The sequence below is a fragment of the Acromyrmex echinatior genome, chromosome 19 (assembly GCF_024713525.1).
Source record: "Acromyrmex echinatior isolate Ae372 chromosome 19, ASM2471352v2, whole genome shotgun sequence".
Classification (NCBI taxonomy): domain Eukaryota; kingdom Metazoa; phylum Arthropoda; class Insecta; order Hymenoptera; family Formicidae; genus Acromyrmex; species Acromyrmex echinatior.
In genome coordinates this window covers 2,980,734-3,002,980 of record NC_141870.1, presented here as the reverse complement: position 1 = coordinate 3,002,980, position 22,247 = coordinate 2,980,734, and the positions used below count along the sequence as shown (strand labels likewise).

At 35.3% G+C, this 22,247-nt stretch overlaps 2 protein-coding genes and 2 long non-coding RNA genes across 15 annotated transcripts in view; 2 read left to right on the top strand and 2 right to left on the bottom strand.

The window, feature by feature from the left end:
• Ten-m (teneurin transmembrane protein Ten-m) overlaps positions 1-22,247 on the bottom strand; it is a 569,521-nt gene that overhangs the window by 424,767 nt on the left and 122,507 nt on the right. The window lies entirely within an intron of this gene.
• LOC147906639 (uncharacterized) overlaps positions 1-22,247 on the top strand; it is a 289,343-nt gene that overhangs the window by 191,964 nt on the left and 75,132 nt on the right. The window lies entirely within an intron of this gene.
• Positions 1-22,247, top strand: part of LOC105147819 (sialin) — a 31,108-nt gene that overhangs the window by 5,187 nt on the left and 3,674 nt on the right. Inside the window, exons 1-3 of one of the 3 annotated variants that reach the window (XM_011059084.2) lie at positions 19,915-20,041; positions 20,997-21,270; positions 21,760-22,042. In XM_011059084.2, the coding sequence (XP_011057386.1) occupies positions 21,264-21,270; positions 21,760-22,042 (290 nt within the window). In that variant the 5' untranslated portion in view covers positions 19,915-20,041; positions 20,997-21,263. Of the gene's footprint in view, positions 1-19,914; positions 20,042-20,182; positions 20,205-20,996; positions 21,271-21,759; positions 22,043-22,247 lie in introns of those variants that run through there. The other 2 variants (XM_087416202.1, XM_011059086.2) reach the window with 2 other exon arrangements.
• LOC147906640 (uncharacterized) lies at positions 12,168-13,160 on the bottom strand. The gene is made up of 2 exons (XR_015548303.1): positions 13,021-13,160; positions 12,168-12,409 (listed from the first exon to the last, which is right to left on the bottom strand). It is a non-coding gene; the product is annotated as an uncharacterized LOC147906640 (long non-coding RNA).

Here is a 22,247-nt window from a genome sequence, read left to right as displayed (position 1 = left end):
GTCCAAAGTTTCGCGCCACTCGCCATTAGTAAGCAGACGCTCGTTGTTTTCTGCTAAGGATACCGATACGTTCAAACAAGTTCCCCGTCTTTTACAACGTTAACAGTGGGTCACGTTCTACCCGCGCATGATTTTCTTTAAAGTCGAGTCTACCGCATGCATAAACACACTATGCGCTCCGTCGTAAATAGAAGTTACACGAGCTACGATACGGAGTCAATTTTCAAACTTTGCTCTTCGTTAAATTACAGTTGTTTACACAAATACATATCAGTGTAAGTTTCTATAAAAGTTAGACCATAGACACTTGAAATTACTTTTTAGACGGGTTTCACTCGGGTGTCGCGATATTAGTCGGAAGTCTTAAAAAAGACGCTGATAGTTTTTTCAAGTATCATTTTTCTAACTCGTACAAAGTCCATATTGAGCTTCGTTAATTATGATCAACTCGGAATGCCTCGAGCTGCGCAGCTTGTTGACTGTCGACGATATTATTAAAGGTTAGATTAGGATTCTCGGATGATGCTGCACGAACTATTCTCCATGGATATAATGGTAATTAGCCTTATCTGCAACCAGCAAGATTGCACGAGAGGGCTCAAGCAAGCAGGAGGTATGGCAGGGAGAGTTTCCAGACTGAATTCCTGCGCGTTTCTCTTTGCGTCTACAGTGCTGCCTAATATCCTATGTCCTGACAAAATCTAACGTCGGATCTCGACGTTCTCGGCCTCGGGGAGAATGCCAATTTCACTCTCCCGGAAACTAGTTCTGAACGAGTTCGATTATCTTTCCGGATATAGAATTCTGCATTTTGCAGAAAAACTTTTCCACGTCTAACGAATGCAAAATGACGTCAAAGATACTGTTTCCCGGTCGATGCTTCCAGTGAATTTAAATCTTAGAAAATCATCAAGTATTCAGTATTTCAATTAATATCCGAATATTATCCACAAGTAAACGAGTTTTATAAGATAAATTAATTTTAAAATTAATTTAAAATTAAAGAGAGGTTTACTTTTAGAGAGGTCAGCGCAACTATTTTTGTAATATCAATCTATTTTTTAAAAATATTTTGAGATATCTACATTGACTAATATTTATTATTACAAAGTCTCCATAAGCTGCCTGACATTTTCTCTGGTTCCTTCATCGACACAGTAAAGATTCGTGTCGCGACGCCATTACGCAAATCGTTTTTACGGATGTAAGCAGCATCGCCGTCTGCGTATTCGTTGACGACTCTCTAGAGAAGCGGTTGCGTATCTGTCCAAACATCGCGGTGGTTTGCTGGAAGAGCTGGATTCACGAGGACTAGAGCGGGACATACATACAGCAGGGGATCGCTCGGCACTCGGTGAAACGCGGAAAAAGAGTACGTGCATTTCGCTGAGGACGGTTTTAGAGACAATCGAGCCGGAGCTTGTTGCGTACAAAAAGCACGACTGTATGTTACATCTGAAAACGACGCATCCGCCCTCGTTTTACGTATGTATATAGGTGTGCATATATATATATATATATATACGCAAATGGGAAAATACCTACGTTCTCAGGGTACACTTCGCTCTCTTGCTCAGGTACGTTTAGATGGGTGAACCTGAAGAGACAGCAAGGAGTAAGCAAGGGGGGAAAGAGGCAGATTCGAGGAAGAAGGACCTCTTGACGATTCGACTGCGCAGCCGAGGCACTCCACCAAATTATTTACAGACAAGCACATACTCTTCTTTCTATGGTTTCATTTTATTTTTTTTTTTTTTTTTTATTAAACGGAAGGAAGAATGAATTTTTACGTTTTAATGCGAAAAGAAAGAGGAAACGAGGTTTCTTTCCTCTTTGAATGAAATCAATTCGATCGTCGATGACTGAATTTTCTTTATTACGTTTCCTATCGTCTAGAAACGGGGAAAAGAGATACGGGTCAACTAATTTCTTTCCCCATGGCGAGGATCATCGGGTCGAGATGCAGAAAAGTCAAATTGGTCATATCGTAAAATACTGCATCTCATCTTTTTTACGACTAGCACTCCGCTCGGTTAAGGAACCTAAGAGGTCACCTTGACATCCCCCTCTCAGAAAAAGTCTGGGCAACGAGTCTTCGAAGAGCAGTTCACCTTAAATAATTTTGCGTCGTGCAGCGTAGAATTTTATCGGAAGCATAATCGTAATTTTTTTTCTTCCCTTCTCTGTCGCTTCCTCTTCGATCCGTAAAACGATCATAATTCAACGCTATAGAATAGGAACAGAAAGTTTCTTCTTGTTCGTCATCGTTTTTCGCCTGTAATTGCCAATAAACATAATAAAGTTTTCATGATACGATGCTGCTGCTGAATTTTTGGCACTACAACAAACTATCTGTCTGTTTGAAAATTCGCTGCCTTTTCGTAGCGAAATAATGCAAATCTTTGCGATTTCGCAGTGCATACTCAGATTGCAGATGAGAATTACATATATGAACCAGCACATGTTTCAAGTAAATCGCTTAGTATTACGATGAAGCGCGTCTGCCCGGCGGCCGCGATTAACTTGACATCTTCTAAGGATGTTTTTTGCTCGATGGGAAACGTGTAGCGTAAATACTCCTTACTGTTGAAAGACGTTACGCGTGCGGCGCGAATGCTCGTTACGTTTAATGAGAAACGCGCGGCGAGAGTAACGTGGAACGTGTAATAAACTCGTTGTGAACTCGTGTCTGTGAGAAGATGTGGTCTAACGAGATGTAGATGTATCAGAGGGAATAGGCAGCGCGTTGCGGAACCAGAGTGGCGGAACGTCCGCCTGATCCGTTCTCTCATCCGTTTCAGGGGACGACGCGACGCGACGTGAGATCTTTGGCGCGACGCCTCTTGCGATCGCTCCGAAATGTAATAGCATGTCATTAGATTCTAATGTGTTTGCAGGTTCTCTCTCTCTCTCTCTCTCACGCGCGCGCACATCGTCCATTCGCTGACAACGCAGCTTACGAACCCGATACAACCTAATTACCGCGTGTGCGCGCCAGTCTCTCGGCTGGGTCTAACCTGTTATTTCCACCCGATAGTATGGGCTAATGTAATTATATATCCATCCCGCTTTTGATGCGGCTTTAATCCGGTTCACTCTCCGCCATCATAACGCCCCTCTGTCGTTTCCTTTCCCCCTTTTTCTCTTCCTCTCTTTCCTTCTCTCTCGCTCTCTCGCTTTCTGTATCTCTCTCTCTCTCTCGTTCGTCCGCTCGCTCACACTCGCGGTATTATCAAAACGAAACAACGAGTTTCCGGTCGTTCCGCGTTTAATCGCTGTATCGTGTTTCGACGATTTCACTGCCGTATAAAAGTTTTTTTTTTTTAAACATGGAGTCTCAAAAATGGTTGAGGCAATCAATTTTCCACGATACGTAATATATATATATTCAGTATAAAAGGATAACATTTGCTCACGTCGAGTCGATGAACGAAATTAAATAATGAAATTAATGACAATAATTACACGGAGGTACTATTTTTTATATGAGAAAATCTGATGGTATCATAATACCATAATATTATTCGATATACTAGATTTACATGAATTATTTAAAAAACATGTTACAACAAATATTAGTGATAATATACAGGATATATTGCAGTGCCTTATTTTTTTTTTGTCTTTATAGTAATAAACTGTTTAAATTTAGACTAATGTGAATATAAAAAACTCGTAATTGAGCAATAAAATTTTATTTATTCAAAATTTTCTATCAGAAAAATATTTATTTATATATTTATTTAAAATTATGGGTTTCCAAAAAAATATGTTTATTCATGAATATTTCATAATTATTTTACGAGTATTTATATTCATTCAAACAAAATATAAACTAAAAAAAACTCTAATAAACAACTTTTTTCCTTTAAACAATAACTATAGTGATCTGTAATAAATACACTATTGCTTTTGTGATGAAAGATAATTTCTTTTCATGTTAAATTCTGTTATATTACGTTTTACTTTTGTACATAAAATTCAATTATCGTTAGGCCAGCACCAATTTCTGTAAATAGACGGTACATGAGAAGTACATGAGAACCACAAACGCATTAATACGAGAAGTAACATATCGTTTAAACCAACGAGGTAAGAGATATTTTATCGACAGTGAAACACAATACATCCGCGCCATTCAAGTAGTAATTTGCGGCAACGATTCTTGTTTCTGGATATCGATTACAAGCTGACTCGTTTTAATTCAGTTTCGTCTTTCGTCCGAGAGTCGATATTTTACAATCGGTGCCGTAATCGTAGTTTCAGGAGCCTACATTTTCGATGTAACCTATGCTTAGGGAAGTCCAATAACGAGGAAGGGCCGGCATTTGAGAACTGATTACGGTAGACACGTTGCTCCGAAGTGCTTGTTGAAATTCCTAATACTGTGGAATTTTACGCCGATTAGGCGAGACCAAAACACAGGTTAGCATGGGGACAATTGCCGACACTATGTCTTAATGAGGCAGAACGACCACAAATCTTCAGCTAACAAGACGTCCGATCGAGTAGAACACCTGAAGAAATTTTTCGACGAAAGGTGCTGTCGACAGGTGTCGACAGCTTGCAACATCGCTACTAATTTTTCAATTTTTTTATCTTTACGTATACAGTTACAACTGTAAGCGAGCATCCCATCAGCCTTATCTAAAGAAAGTAAAATAAAGAAGCGTTTTATCTCATTTTAGTATTTTTGAAAGATACATACACATAAACAGCTGTTGCTGCTATTTATAATGTTTTAATTGAATGGCTAATATTTATCTCTCTCTCTCTATATATATATATGTTTTATCTTTAAATTAAAGGTAAATATCTTTTTATGTTTATCTATTATAAAATCATTTATCACTTTTTCTATATACATTATATGCATATAATGGGCGCTATCTATCTTCTTTTCAAAATTTTTGTCTAAACTTACGTCACATTTGACAGTGAGTAATTGCTAGCAAGAACATTAATAATGCAATCTAAAAACAAAACCGCTTAAGAGAAAGGTGAGAGATGAAATATGTAAAGACAGAAACGTGTGCTATTAAAAAAATTTGTATTGTAGTATTTTATAATTTATAATATTATAAATACATCGTACATTTTTGTGTGAAAATTAAGAACAAATATTTGTAAGAGGAATGCTCCACATTATTGTGCTGAACAGTTGCATGGAAATTTGTCGTTTTGAAATGCATATCCGGCAGCTTTTTACATTCAACGAATAATGTCCGAAGACTATCGCGCATATTATCTCTCGTGTACGATATAAATTTTATCTTACCTCGAGCGCACACGTTAATTTTGTTAATGTCCTGTTACGACAAGGAGCAAGGAAGTGAATTATCTAGAATCCGGTTAAACCGAGTGCCTCCAGAAAGGCATAGAGAATGAAGTTTGGCGGCTGGCGGAAGTAGAAAAATTAAGGCAAAATATGGATGGCGCACTTTTTTTCCTGGAAACAAGCAATAACTTTAAACTAATCTGAATTAGCGTTGTCGCGCGTTCAACTATATTTTGATTTTTTAAAATAATTTTTTATCTTTTTTTAAGTATTGTATATTATACTTAAAGGCATAATTATTAAACAGAAATAAAACAATTGAAAGCAATTTTGCAGTGTAAAGAATATATAATTTATGCTGTATATAACCTTTGAGAATGTATTATCAACCATCTGAATGTGTCTTAGGCAAGAAACTATCATAACAGCTGTCTACTTTAGAGAATAAGCCTTCTTTAAGTCCTCTTTACACGAGTATTAGAATATAACAGAGGTTGGACACATTTTATTCTTTATACGGGTCGCTCTTTCTCCTTTTGATCCTCACAAAATTTACATCAAAGGGTTCTGGATTCTCTTCTTGTAATCTCGATCTCGAGAAGGTCCCAAGATACTTTTTGATACATGATCCGTAAAGAGAATTCCGATAAAGATATTTTAATCCGATTAGTAATTAGATAGAATGTGTAATAATGTTAATGATGTCTGCAGGATACAGTAAGGATCCTCGAAATCTAACGACGAGAATATATCACAGCGAATCCCACACAGCTCGAAGATCTAAGGATGCAATTGCGTCCGTCCGATATCTCACCTTTAATCCTAGACGAAATCGTTTTCGTCTAAATACTCGACCGAGGGGAAGGTTTATTAGATCAGTCCGGCGCATTTTTCTTCAACTCGTATCTAGCATCTTAGTGCCTGTGCGGCTGCTTGGTAGAAGACAAAACGGACGACAGGTCATCGCCGTGCGACAGAAAGATACACGCGGTGAAAATATATTTCTCTCGTAATGTTCGAAAAAAATATTACGGACAGAAGGGATAACGTGCGGGATAACGGTGCGTAGAAAATCGCGGTTTCTTTTAAAAATTATCCTCCGCGGAATTTGCGCGACAATTCACAATAGGTTGGATGGAGCGTATCCATCTCCTCTCACGGGGACTGTCCAGGAAGGTGCGTCCCCGGGCGAGTCGACGCTTAATAACGATTCCTTTGTTGCGACGGAACTGCCATTACGCGACTACTACTACTACCTAAGCCAACACCATCACCACCACTGGCGCAACCGCTGCCGTTACCGCCGCCGTCGTCGTCATCACTATCACCACCGCCATACCGCAGCCACCATCACCAACGGATAATGAGAAGGTGGCCCGAGGGAGCCACCACGAGCAAGCGGAGGCGGGAAGTTGCGGCGCGGTCGCTCTTCCAACAACGCAACAGAAACACACCGACGTTAGCCTGGCTGGCTGGCTGGCTAGCTGACTGGCTGGCTGTTACTCCTCACACAAAATCGTAGGAGAACCTACAATGTACAAGGCGCGGACAACGTACACCATAAACACAGTGCATGCCGTCGCCGCAGCCGCTGAAGAATCGAGAGAGGGTTAAACTCGCGAGGCGAGCATCTGCCGACGCAGTATTTTACCCGGCGTAAACGGGCAGCGACCGCCCGACCACGAAACCGCCTCGCATCCCCGATATATATCTGATTGGCGAGATTTAACGAGGAGACCCGCGGCCCGGATAAGATTCATGGAGGAGATCTGAGCGCGCAAGAGAGATGGAGTACCTTCACGCCATGAATAACGAGCAACGTGAGCAGGGCGTGGTCCTTCCGATTCTTGCACGGACCCGAAGACCTTATCGGTGGTCTACGCTGGACGGAGAATTTAGATGCTATTTTGTACGTGTGCGTCTGAATTCGGTTAATATTCATCATAAATCGTGCAATTTATACAGAAATATATTTCTTGTTTAATTTTCAAGAAATTTCAAAGTATTATAATTGATTTTAATTGTAGATATCAATTGAGACCAGCTTTGAAAGAATGAGGGCGATTTTTTTATATAAAGTGTTTACATGTTTACACGTATTAGTTTTATAAATTCTCATAAAGCAGGATTATCTGGGTCAAAAAGAGTGCCTGAATATATTTATGGTAACATCATGACTTGAGAATGATAACATAGTACGAGATGCCGTGAAATTTCATATTGCCGATGAGATAGTTTCCTATGAAATTGCTTGAATGGTCCCGTCGAGGCCCGCCTTGTAATTTCAGGGCGCGCAGCATAATAAGTCGTGCCGGAGCGTGTTACGTTTCGCTTGGAATAATGAGAACCGGGGTTGTTAAGCAATTGTTAAAAAGCACGTAGTCAAATCATGATACTTCCGACATGAATATTAAAAACAAATTTAAACAGTTGTACAACTCAAACAGTTGCGTAACTTCGTATAAAATGTACGATGTAAAAATATTCTCTTAAAATAAGTACAAATCTCAAATGTGCGAAACGTAAACGGCTGGCAATGGAGTTCATTAAACGAGCTGTAAAATCTTAAAAGAAGCATTACTAAAAGCACAAAATAAACGCCGTCGTAAAAGCAGTGTTACCTAAGTATCGTGTATCCATGAATCTGGAGCACGAAACAAATTTACCGTTTCCGCCAGATTTATTGACCTTCGCTAGCCCATTCTACTTTATCTTATAAACCTTATTTAGGATTAATGACGCGGGAACGAGACGCCGCGAAGATCGATAGCGCCTAACACTTCGTTACGGTCTCGTATTTCTTTGGCTGACAAACAATTCTTTTTCTCGGTGAATCATTTTCGATATTTGTATATATAGACAGAAGAATTTAGTGTATTTTAATCAAATTGCTGCTTGATAAAATTAGCAATATAATTGTTTATAATCTTAAAATGAATTATCTATTAAATGGACGAGCAGGAATACGGAGGGCGCGTAATGCAGAGGACGATGATTATCAATTGAAGAAATCACGAGCCCTTTGGCTTCGGGAAAAGAAAATCTCTGCAGAAACTTTAATTCATTCCTCGCTTACGATAGACAGAGCCATGTTCTCTGCGGGATGCCAAAGATTTCCGATGGTGGAGATATGGAATATTAAAAACGTTTATCTCATGTGCATTCACTTCAATATATAACGACATTGTATGGCTTATAAGATGAAAACTTGAGATTAGACGATCACCGAAAGAGAGAGAGAAAGAGGGAGAAAGAGAAGTCATATAAGTTATTACTAAAATTTATATTATTTTAAAATATAATGTATTTAAATTAGAACTAATAAAATTAATAATTACTGTTAAAAATTACTGTGATCATTTTCTCGTATAATTATTAGCAATTTACAAACAATAACTTTGACGCTAAGCTGAAGTCAACGCAGATCAATAATCGTAATCCATACTTTTCGTGGGTTTTAGTATGCAAATATATTGCCTCTAATACATGTTCTAATAATAATTTTAATTATTCTTGTTTTTTTTTAAGCAAAAATTTTTAATAAAAAGCAAGATCTTGTAGATACATTTTTTAACTTTACCAATTTCAAAAAAGTAATATTTATTTTTATTGTAGTATATATTAAAACTTTCAAATAATAAATATCGAATAAGTAAATATGTCTGCAGGAACATTTTTTAAAATTAGAAATATGATCAAACAACTAAGCAATATCGATAGTTGTGTGCAACATATTATTATTAAATTTTAGCGCATGAAAACGTAGTTAATTAAAGGCTGAGAAAACTCTTTACAAATGACTTTTGCAGATCCTAAATTCAAACGTTGCAGTAGTGCAACATTTTAAACAAAGACAAGATGAAAACGAACCCATGCTCGACAGTCGCAGACATTTAATGATGATGACATAAAACACTTAATAACTTGTTGTAAGTTAATAGATATATTACGATTCGTGACATTACAAAAATTTTCCAAATTAGTATTAGAAGTATTAAAAATTATTAATAAAAAACTCTCTAAGAGGAGAGATTAAAGTGAATTCTTGATCCCACAAAATTTTGATTAATAAAAAAAAAAGAAAAGCGTGTTTTTAATATTGACTACTTGATGAACTTGAATTATATAAAGGATGAAACTTATAAATGCATTATTATTTTACTCCAGAATCACAAAGAAATGGCATTAATTTTCCAAATGAAGTATACATACAATCTTCCTTGAAGAAGTTATTTAAAGAAATTATAAAGTTTATAATGAATACATTAAATAATAATACATGTTATATTTGAAGTAAAACATTTTGTAACCAGTAAAAAAATCAACCTGGTTAATATTTGGACGTCTCAGTATACTTTACCATTTTAGGAAATGACTGAGTTCTTAAAGACACTAAATGTCGTCGCTCTCTTAGGAACGCAGACGTCTCTCGTTCTTAACAAATACCAGACCATCTTAATGAGTTCACAGTTTTCCTCGTATATTCCCCACTTGCTTCTCTCTCGCTTTTGCGCTTTCATCATTCGAAGAGCGAAGAATCCACTTCGCATCGCGCAGTACCTGCATCGTCATCATCGTCAGTCGCGATAATGAGGACATCGTGTGCCGTTAACAAGACGCCGTCACATCGTGCTGTTCTCCACCCTTCGTACCCTCTCTCTTGCCACGCAGGAATGTCATAACGCGGCAAGCTTACGAATGTGCTTAGCTGACGCCGCATTCTTGCTGGCGCGAGACGTCAGAATCGTGCGCGTCGTTTTGCGACAGCGAGCTCTTTCTTCCCAGTCGACAGCTTACAACGACCTTAAGAAAACGTACCGGAAAGGCGAGGCGAACTTTACGAGACAGTACGAACTATTTCTCGAGGTTGTGACCGCAATTCGTGGTCGTAATTTGTGAGGACGACTCGTCAAATTGTCACAAAAGATCAAGAAAATTCACATCAAAGTACAATTGAGAAATTAAAAAACGGTTTATTAGAAGCTTCCAATCGCTTTTAACGTGACTTGATTGAATGTATATTCTTTTAAAGATATCTTTATTAATCAAGCATTTGAAAATTTAACGTTGAACCGGTTAAGAAATAACATCTGTAGAGAACGAGAAGAGACATGAAAAAACGGGATGATAATAGCGCAAGATTGGCCTTTTAAATTTAAATCATGTTTGTTCAACTTTTTCTGTGCGTGTTCTGAGAACGTTCTGTTGCATGTAGAAGATACAATGTGACCTCTCTGTATTAACCGATCAAATATTTTTATAAATATGTATGTCCATTGATATATATCACTGGCTACAAATATTTGACAAAGGCGCGATCACGCACATATGGAGGCAGACGAATAGCAGCTGTAATATCAAACAGTCTCATAACTGGCAGCATCGTATTAACATATTAATACATATCCGCGTGCAACACATCAGTATGCATGTAAGCCGATGTTCGTTGGGGCTTCGTCGTCCGGCTTAAACGAAGGGTGATCCCGGGGGCACTATGGGCAGACGATCGCGGGAAGAGAGGAGAAAGAAGGAGAGAGAGAGAGAGAGAGAGAGAGAGAGAGAGAGAGAGAGAGAAGGGAGATGAAGAGAGTATCATAATACTCGTGAGTCTCGGGACACATTAAGAAGATCATATCGTTCGCATTTAAGATACGCAAGACATTTCAGTTTGATCCGAAATGCGATGAGCCCCGTGACGTGTCCGTGATACCAGACGCGCTTACAGGTCAGATTAGAGGGTATAGTTTCACACATTACGTTCAGACAGGCAGCTCGTCGCTTTTAATGCGATAAAGGTGTTCGTGCCCTTCGGATATATTACCCCGTTGAACTCTGCCCGAGTGGAGACGGGCGTTACATGTAACTCTTTTTCTTTCGAGCCTCTCGAGACCGTTTTCACTTAACAATAAGTCATGAAGTCGGCTGAGTGATATCGCCGCTCGAGAGTGTTCACTAACGAATACGATGTATTTTCTAAAATTATTATACTTCCTTTGTCTTGCTTCTGCTTGAAGAAAGATTTTTAACGCATTACGTTTAATAATTTATTTTATTAATCTGTTAAAAGAGATAATGGAAGAGCGCAATTTGTGGTGTATAATAATATTAAAAAAAGTGTGTTAGATTCTCGGTAATTGTGTTAAAATCAAATTTTATGTTCCTGTTGAGTCAGCAAAAGATAAGAGTAACATAATTATGTTTCATACAGACGGTAATTGATTAAAGATAAATATTTATAGAAAGATTCATATTTAAAAATATTGACTTAATAATCGATGTACCTTGCATTATAAAGAATTCGAATTTAAAATGTTAAATGCAAAAGCTGTTTTTTTATTAACACGTTTAAACTTAATCAAATTGAAACCGATATTGCTGCGACTCAGTGACATTTACATTATTCATAAATATGCAAATGAAGTATTATCCGATTATTAATTAATCTAAATTGATGAATCATCTCTGGTTTCACGTGAAACTTTTATGAAATATATTTATTTAGGACAAGAATAAGGATAAATGTAATAATATATACTTTTAATAAGTATAATAATTATTAAAACTGATTAGGTTTGATATATTTTTATTTTAATTGTAATTTATAATTCACTCACTTTTTATGCATATTGTGTATTTTATATATATCTATATACATATAACGCAATATGTATATGCATAAAATATTATCTTTGAAAAAATGTATGAAAGATAAGAGTATATCAATGTTTTGTACATTTAATAGAAATATTTAACCAACATTTGTTAGACGCAATCTGATATTAGCATATTATATACGTTTATATATATATATATATATATATATATATATATATATATATTCCATTATTCGCTGCAAATATTATATATTCAAATATATTCATTATAAACTCATATTTGTTTTGTCATATTGCGTCGCATATTTGATAGGTTGTTGTAAGTTGTTATAATTTATAATAGACCAGCACTTTCTTCTTTTGTCGTTCGGAAATGGAGTCAAGTGGAGTCGGTGGTAGTGTCAGTTGAACAGCAACTATCGTCATGATCACAACAACAACAGTCGTCTTCTGGGTACATCATATTCATTAATGGACAATGTTTTATAAGAGCCTCGAAAAATCCTGGCATACAATTCTGTGAAAATAAAATACATGCACAACATACAATGCAAATTGGAATGTAATGTTAAATATTTAAAAAATAATTATATACGTATGTGTTACATAATTACACTCTAATTGTTTGGGAGTGAAATTTCATTCTCGAAGAGTGATAGTTGCGCCAATGCAGAAATGAAATTTTCATTTTTAGAGAGTGAAGAATCACTTTTCAAGAGTGAAAAATCACTCCAAGCGAGAGTCAATTTTTAATCTCTGCGAAAAATGAATAATTTCACTCTCCGAAAGCAAAGACTAAAGGTAAGTTTAGTCCCCTACATTCAATTCTAATGAAATTAAGCTTATTTGACGTATTTTTACAAAAAACGAACAAATATGGCAGAGAAAAGCGTCGCTCTGTCTCGCAAATATTATGAATAATTAATAATTAAAGTTGATCTTTTTGAAAATTTACTCCTTGCAGGAGTGAAGTGAAATTCATTTTTGCTGAACTGGCATAATTATTACTTTTCTTGAAGTGAAATTTTATTCCCAAAAATTTAGTGTATGTTAAAAATTACTTAAAATAACTTATGATTTTGTTATAAAGGGAAATTAAATATCTAATTTCTATACGAATATACTTACAGTCTCTTTGAGCATGGCGTAAGCCATGACAACAAATAGATACAGCAATACTGCACGCATGCTTATCCTAGACTCTGGTGTTTTGATACAGAACTATGTTGCTACAGCATTTTATACCTTATTTCTGAATATTAATTTATTTATCGTTATTAATACTCTTTAGAATAATACGCTTTTGTATTATTCTACCACATATCTCGCATTTATGCATTGTTGCAATTAATTATTGAATTTTAAGGAAGGTCAAGTTATTCTGCAAGTGTGCGACATAGATAACAAAATTGTCTTGCATTCATGAAGATGTCTGAATAATACATACGTGTACTCAATGAGTGCAAAAAGTATTCATCAAGGAACATTTTTATTTTAAAAATGTCTTATTCGTAGAAAATAAACATTAATTAATAATTTTATACAATGAATACGTTATAATATGGACAAACGAGTTTTGATTTTAGAAGGTAAAATTCTCTGTATGAATACTTTTTATGCGTCCAAATAATAAACTATATTTTTAAGATAATATATTTTATTTAATTATTATATATCTTTTTGGTACAATAATTTTGAAAAATATCTTAATATTTATTTTTTATGAAAAAATTGTAGCAAAAGATGACGATCAATTAGACGTCGAATCGATGTCGAATTGATCTCAATATCATCATTATCGCATCGATATGGTATCTGTTCGACATAAATTTGATGAATCATTTCTTTCTGTGTGGATAATGTTTACTTTTTAAAAATAAAGTTTTTTTAAATATTTTTTCTGTGCGAATATTTTTTGCACTCATTATAAGTACATGTATATACATTACAAACCAAACGAAACAAAATATACGCTCTTCATTTATAAAAATACGTATAATAAAGCGTTCTTTATTCAAACTATTTCAAACTGTTTGTATTCAAATGAGCAGCTATTGTACAATAAATTAAAATGAATAATATTTTGAGTTAATATTTATTTGTCAAAATATCGTTTTCTCTTACAGTCAATGTTAAAGTTCTTTAATCATTGAGAGAAATTTATATGTTTTTAACATAAAATAGGAAGTACTATCAAGTTGTTTTGCAAAATCCATTATTGCATCTATTAATGTTACATTTTGTTGGATTATACGTTCAGTTAATGCGAATTTTATGCTCTTATTAATGATATTGGATTATAACATAAAAGAGAACGGGAAAATGACGAGAAAATAATCATCGGTGATTCATATATAACTTACATTCATATAAGCGATACTATTGTTGTGCGCATGAACAATAATGTTTCTTTATGGCATAACGGATTTAAACGTCAGAATTATAACGAATCATGTTTAATTATGGGATATTTTAGATGTAACATGAAAATGTGCAACTTCTCGATAACTCGGTTACTACATACAAATTACTACCATTTTTCCTCCCTCCCTCCTGCAAATCAAGCCGAAGAAAGAGATTCTTGGTCATCCATCATCGTTAGCATTTCATTCAGTGACAGTCGGTCGACCGACTGCTGCCGTTGACTATATAAACGCTGTATAAACTTGCTGAACAAACAAACGTTTTATGATTGTTCAACAGCATTATCGTCTTCGTAATGTCATGACGCATACGTTTCCTAGCGTGTAAGATAAAGTGCATATATTTTATAGAGTAACGGCTACATTTTTCATTCTCTAAGGAAAAATCGATATTGGCGGTCTTCATCAGGATAGCTCTCCCTGGTGTGCTTTCTCTCTTCCCTTTCTAATATAATCCAATATTCTTTCACCGGAAAAGTTCCAGAGCAGCTCTAGTTATAGCCTCTACATAGATTCACGGTAACGTCTCATTATGATCCCAAAAATACGATAATAGTATTTAATCACGATAATATCCATTAAGGTGGATCACATCGGTTCAACAAATAAAATTTTCAATTGTATCCTCAAAATTTAAATAAATCAGAAAAACATTTCTTCCTATAGAATCTAAAATGGAAATGTGAAAGAAGAATTTAGCAAATATGTCTTAAAAGATACTTTTTAAAATATTTTTATAATATTTGAATATATAGTTTCTTTCCACACATTCGTAGAGAAAATTTACTGCGTGACCGTCAATTTCAGCTTTACGTATCGGCTCCCTTATCAAAGTAGATAGTGCTACGTTGCATCGGAAATAGATAGAAAATGGTCGGCCAATATTTACTACGACGCTTTGACTGCCGTTCCAGTCGTGCCAGCGGCATTTCGCGAATCGATTCGTCTCGATCGGTACTCCCGTATTCTACCGAGGAGGAGAATTTCACCGGAAGCGATGTACAATCGTCGCGACGCCGGCGGGTCGTGTGCCACGTGAGAGGGAAGGGAGATGGAGAGGCGTCGCGGCGGTGGATGGAGAAGCGGTAGACTCGCGACGACATGGAAGGTGAATTTGGGCGCGGGAGAGATCACGAGCGGTGGTGAAAAATGAAGGTACGAAACGGGGAATCGCACGAAGGGAAGCTTGACGCATTGCGGCGGGGAAATATGGGTCGTCCCGATTATGTCGGGACGAGCACCGCGCCGGAATCTGACAGTGGCAGAGTGACGCCGCAAAACCTCATACATCTCGTGTATAACTAATGTCCGCATATATCACCTCTTCGTCTCCTGTGTGTATTTCTTTTCCTTTTTTTTTTTTTATTTTTCCGAGCAATGCATGCCACGCGTGCGCTCAGCGGAAGCTCGTTCCTCCTGCGTTCGAGCGCGATGGAACATGTCCATTTCATTTAAATGCAACGCGGAAAACGCGCGCATCGTGCGCTCCAGCACGCTTCGGGCGGTATAGACTTTATGGAAGATAGCGCGCGAGATGATACATTACTTTCTGGCCTGCTTCACTTCCCCGATCGCACGCTCCGTGTCATTGTTTGAAAATCGTTTCCTCTCATTTGCAAATTAGTCATATTCTCGGATATTTATTAGGATATTTATTATTATCTTGCCCGCGAAATAATTTCTTTGAAAATTCATATCGACACTTAATGTGAGAAATAATTGATGCATTAGAAACTATTGCTTTTTTTTTTTAATTTTTTTCAATGTTATTTCTTATTATTTGTCATATAATAAAGATATTGAGCAATTAACAGTATCATAATTGTCAATTATAATTCCCCCACTTAATAATATAACTGTTATATTACAATTATATTGTTGAGTGAAAAATTATAACTAATTAAGTTGTATTATTGTTAGGTGGTGTTGGCTGAGTGGGAATGTCTATAGAAAAGATTTTTCGGAATCCAATATTATTAGTTTTCGATATATCGTAAAATAGGAACAATCATATTTATTGTTGAAAGAGAAATATTTTGCTTTTAAATGAAAAATTCTTAAGCCTAAGATGAAATAATCAACCGCATCGCGCTAAATACTGTATCAACATTATAACATCGAGTAAATATTTATTCTAAACGTAAAAATATATGAACTTATTCTTTAAATTTCTTTGGAGTTGAAGTTCACTCTAAGAATGAAAATTGAATTAGTCTTTAAATAGAATGATTCAATTTTCAATCTTTAAAAGGTTTTACTTTTTAAAGTGAAATTTACTTAAAAAATTTTAGAGAGTAAATTTATATGTGTTACTTCCTTCTCTCAGAATAGAAGGAAGAAAATAGAAAATTAATCTAATTTTAATATCGTTTTGTTTTTATACTACATAAAATTACAATATCATTAAAAGTACGTTAAGAATTTTTGTTTTATCATTAGAAATCCATTCCGAAAGAGTATATAAACGTAAAGAAATCATAAGAAAATTAGTATAGTTTCCTACATTGTAAACATTAATCTGAATTTTCTCATGAGAGAGAGAGAGAGAGAGAGAGAGAGAGAGAGAGAGAGAGAGAGAGAGAGAGAGAGAGAGAATTAATTCCGTTAAAACTTTGTCACTTTATCTTACAATATTTTTTTTATTGACAATGATGGATGTTTATCTAGTTCAACATGGCATTCTTTAATTCGTTTTTGTAAATTAATTTCATACAAATGTCAATTACACTTTAACCTTTTAAACAATTTAATATAACATCGGTCAATCGGGAACAAATGCAACGCCTTGTTTCGTACCAGCTTTTGACGTCTTTTCATAGTAGGTGGTCCAAACAGTAGACGAAAATTAAAGAACGTTAAAAGGGCATTGTGCTCGTTAGCACGGTCAACCTGCTTCAACCTGCAGCGGGCAGTTAATTGGTGTTCGTCCGGCGAGGAATACCGGTCTTTGACGGGTCTGTCTCGAGTAGCGGTCTAAGGATTGTGTTTACTCTGTGGACAAAGTCAGCAAGGCCCGAAATGCCTGAACAATACGAAGCAGTGGCGGTAACTGGAGTGTCCTGAATCCTTCGCGGTTCGATCTCGTTTTGAGATTTTCAAGCGCCTTCGTGTTAATCGACCACCGCGATCGTCACCATTGTTCTATCACACTCAAGAGTCCTTTCACGTCCTTTAATCGGTGCAAGACGTCATGCATTTAGACGTCCTATGTTTCGAGCACCTACTGATTCTTTTTTTTCGTCCTTTCGTATTTCTCTCTTCTTTTTACCTCTTCCTCTGTCTCCCTTTCCCGGGTGCGACAGCGACATATCCATTTTTACCGATGCTCGAAGCTTTGCGTTTTCTCGAGTGGATTCCCCGCTTCTCCCATCTCAACCTGCCATATTCCTTTAGCAGGTACGTGCACGAACATTCACCCCGGTACGAATACAGGTGTGCGCTGGGCCGAATAAGCCCAGAAGAGGCACGAGGATGATGGCAACTCGTGCGTCTCCAACCTTCGTCGATGTCGTTGTCGTCGTTGTCGTTGTCGTCATGAGACTGTCGCAGCAACCACTTCCGTTTGTGCGCGTTTTCATTTCTACGAACGTTTCGTCACGCTTGTCACATGCTTACCGCACGAAAGAGACCGCGGTCTGGTAAAAATATTGTGATGATCGGTAGCATCGTTATTGTCCACCGTTCTGAGTTCACCACTACCCATCGGGTGGCGAACGATGCAGAAACGTATGCGGTTTACACCGAAAAGAAAGCATGATATACGACGTGGTATAACGTTGCGTAAAAAAACTCCATTATTGAAGGAGATACATTATGTAAAAATATAATATGTAAGGTTGAAATTATAAAGTACTTGTTTTATACAAGCTCCGACTGTTTCGCGATAAGCGTTACGTAAATTATTGCGACGTCAGTAAATTGACCTACATAGGCGCATTATCGTTGATAGAGATGCACATGGCATTTAAATACAGCCTGCTCCGTTTGTAGTTTGAAATTAATAAACCTTTTAAATATGAAATATATCAGATGAAATATATCATTTTGATTTTTTACTTTTTATTTATTAATTAAGAATGAAACGTGGAAATGTCTTAACATTTAGTGCGTACATATCAATAATACAAATAACACATTAATATTTGCTAGATATATAAATAATCTATTTATTATATGTATCTGCGGTGGCCATATGCTAATGTATGAATTAAATATACGTGCACTGTATGAATTAGATATACAAAGTATTTTGATAATGCATAGCTTATATAACAAAATTATGTGATAAATAAGATCTTTGAAAACTGGGAATTAATCTGAATATTATTTATAGCTTCAATCTATGTTTGTGCATTCTCTCTCTTTCTCTCTCTGTTTCTTTTTTTCTTATTCTATTACATAGAATGATATATGGCAAATATCGATTTACACCTGACAGACTATCTTTCACAAATATAGGCATACTAATACATTAAATATTACAATAAATGTATTATTCTTGATATTCAAGGTAGAAAATTACATGCATATTTTCAAGATATCCAGTGTGGATTTTTACATAAATTTTACATTTGTTATGTAAAAAGTTGTGAAAATATAAATATTAATAAAATAATCTATATCAACACGTTTATATTTATTCTTATCGACGTTTGACGCAGGAAGATAATATCGTGGCTTATTATTATGTGCATCTACCTAGCTTATCTCGATTTGGTCGACGAAAAAAGATGACACATATGCTGAATATAATTCGGTGGGCGTCACTATACGTTGAATGCACAGAGATATTCAAGACTACGGTTGTCTGATCGGCGGGGAGTCTCGGGCTATGCTACAGAACGTTTCTCATCTGTTTGGACATGGGCTCACCAAGGAGACCCCATTATCCTCAGCCCATAAACATTAAACGTCTCGCCGACGAATGTCTGTTAAGAATGCTATCGTGTGCCACTGTATCGCGGCGAGAGGCGACTCGAGCTTCGGTGTTGGCAGCCTACCGAGATAATAGTTGGGACATTCACATTGAATATCACGCGAGTGAAACCTTTCCGTCAAGTTGTTAACGGAGACGAAATTGTCGTCTGTGCTTGTGTAATCAATGCTCACTTGGTTTTAATTATCGTCGGAGAAACGCAGCATGAATAAACGCATATTGCCACGAAACCGGTTTTAGAGAGAATGATCTTGTCGCCATGACTGTTACTTCGTCCATTTTCAAAGAATCGTTTGTAAAAAATAAAGATGTGAGATTATTTTAAGAATGAAAATAATTACTTTACACGATCAAATTAGATGATTAAATGCAAGTGATTAAATCTTTTTATTACGTTTCATTAACTATTCATATAATAGCTACATTTAAACAAGCCTCATCTATTGAATTTTTCATGATTGTATGATAATTGCATTTAAATAGGTTTATAAATTATATTGCAACGTATATGTATAGAATACTACACATTTATAAAAAAAAAAAAAAATTAAAGTGAGATTCTATATATAACTTAGCAAATATAAGGTGATGTTGTTTACATTAAGGAATCACCACTTATGTGCAAATTACTGAAAGTTAAAACGCAGCCGCTTCCACAGTTTAGTTTAGTGCTCGTGTGACCGTTGAGCAATTCGTATCGCACAGTCTTTCGTAACGTCACTAACACATTGAGTTATCTATATCTAGTTCCAGTGACTGCACACATCATTCAAACATATTTTCCTAATAGGTTTGTACATACGTTGTTTGTCATCTTTTTTTTTATTAATGATAAAAATTTATCGAATGTGCGTGTAAAATGAAACTATTTATACAAAGTGTTTTGCAACTGTCTTATGATTTATCTATAAATTCTTTCGTTAATTTAAAGAGAAGAAAAGAAAAACTTTGACGTAAGTATTGAATTAACAGATCTCAGTTTATTTTTATTCAAAACAATATTTTTATAAATTGTAGAATCTTTAGATAGGAGAATGTGTGTGTTAATTCAAAAATTGAGCAGATATCAAGCACATAACATTATGTTATCAATTTTATAAATTGAAAAAATTTAATTAAAACGATTATAAGCACATTCACTGTAAAACAAAAACATTTATATGTTGTGTTCCGATATACATTGTGAGTATTGAAAATTTACAGTATATGTAACGTGTATTATAGATTTTCAGTATTAACAATGAATAATAAAACGCAACCATAATAATATTTTTCAAAATGAATGTCGTCAATCCATGCAGAGAGAATATTCTATTGCGATACGGATAACTTGAGTAAGAACGTTATCTCGCTTTTAGCAAAGAAATATATTTAGCAAACATCTGGTATTAAAATTGGAATTAGAATCGATATCAGAGACAAGACATTGTTTAATTAAAATGCGGCATTGAAAACAAGTTAAACTTTTGCCTGGTATTACTTAACATATGCAGAAGGAATAATTCTGAAAATACTCGTTTTAATACATAGTAAGATTTATACGAATATGTAAATTTTAACAATTTCGAAATTGTTTTCCTGTATGACAATATTGTGTATCTATTAATACGCAACCGCGTGCGTTATCGGTACAGGGGACAATATATTTATTAACGGAATTGAGAAAGGCAGTAAAACCTCGAACCGTATTTGACTTTACAAGTGACAGTGAGCTTCTTGTTATGCGATCTATAATCTCATGTCAGATATAGGAATGCTCAGCGTCGAGACGTAAGGCTATAGAAAGATATTTGTGGAGGAGGAATCTGGGTATGCATGGGTGCCGTCTCATCGTCGACGATATAATTCGATAGTCGTAATCTGGCAATTGAATGTGCTAGCGAGTGAAACCGAATTGGTGATTGTATCGATACGGAAACAAACGACGAAAACGACGACACTGGTAACGATTTGAAACGTAATGATCATTAATGTCATCGATTCATTAAACGAGGTCACATTGAATATTCAGAATGATGGGTAAGGAAATAATTTCTCTTCTATTAATATTTATAATAATAAAATAATTAAAGCAATAATTTCTTTCTCTTTTGCAAAACGTACATTTATGTATACATGATAGGTATTTATATTTAATATATATATATATATATATATATAGAATGTTTTGAGTGTGTGTATGTGTTTAAATGATAAATTTTACTACCTTGTCATTTAATGTAATTACTACCTTGTCATATAATGAGAGATATTATAAGTAGAAAATTTTGTTTAACCTATAATTATAAATTTATATGTAAAAATAGGTTTTTTAAGTAGTATCGGCACGTAGTATAATATTTATTCACTCACATCACATCTCTTTCTTTTACTTTCTCTCACTTTCTCACATTTCGGCACGTAGCAAATTATAATTTACTAGATTCCATTATAGGTTAGATAAACAAATAATTAAATTTTATTTTTGGTATATATCATTCTAAATATCTTTTATAATTTTGACTTTAGAGATACGCGTACGATACTTGTTCGCTATTATGCTGTGCATAGCGAACATGATTATTTATGGTTTGAAAGTTAATATCGCGACGGCTATCATCGGTATGGTGAAAAAAAAGCCGGGTCTACCGGATTGGTCAGATGAGTGTCCGGAATTTGATGTTCCTGAAGATTCCATCACCGATATCGATGGTCCATTCGATTGGACATCAAGTGAGCAAGGTTTGGTTATTAGTATATACTTTGCTGGATATCTTGTCGGCATGTTTCCATCGGGATATTTGGCGGATCGGTAAGTGTTTTAATATTTCCCTTTTTATACATATTATATTATTATTAGGTGTTGGAATTAATTCGTAGCGTTTTTTAATGAAAGAATGTTATTTATTTCACATGAGCATTAAAAAATACATTAATGAAAGTACTTCCCATCACTTGTAAAACGCTACGAATTAATTCCAACACCTAATATTATTGTTATATGAAGTAATTCTTTG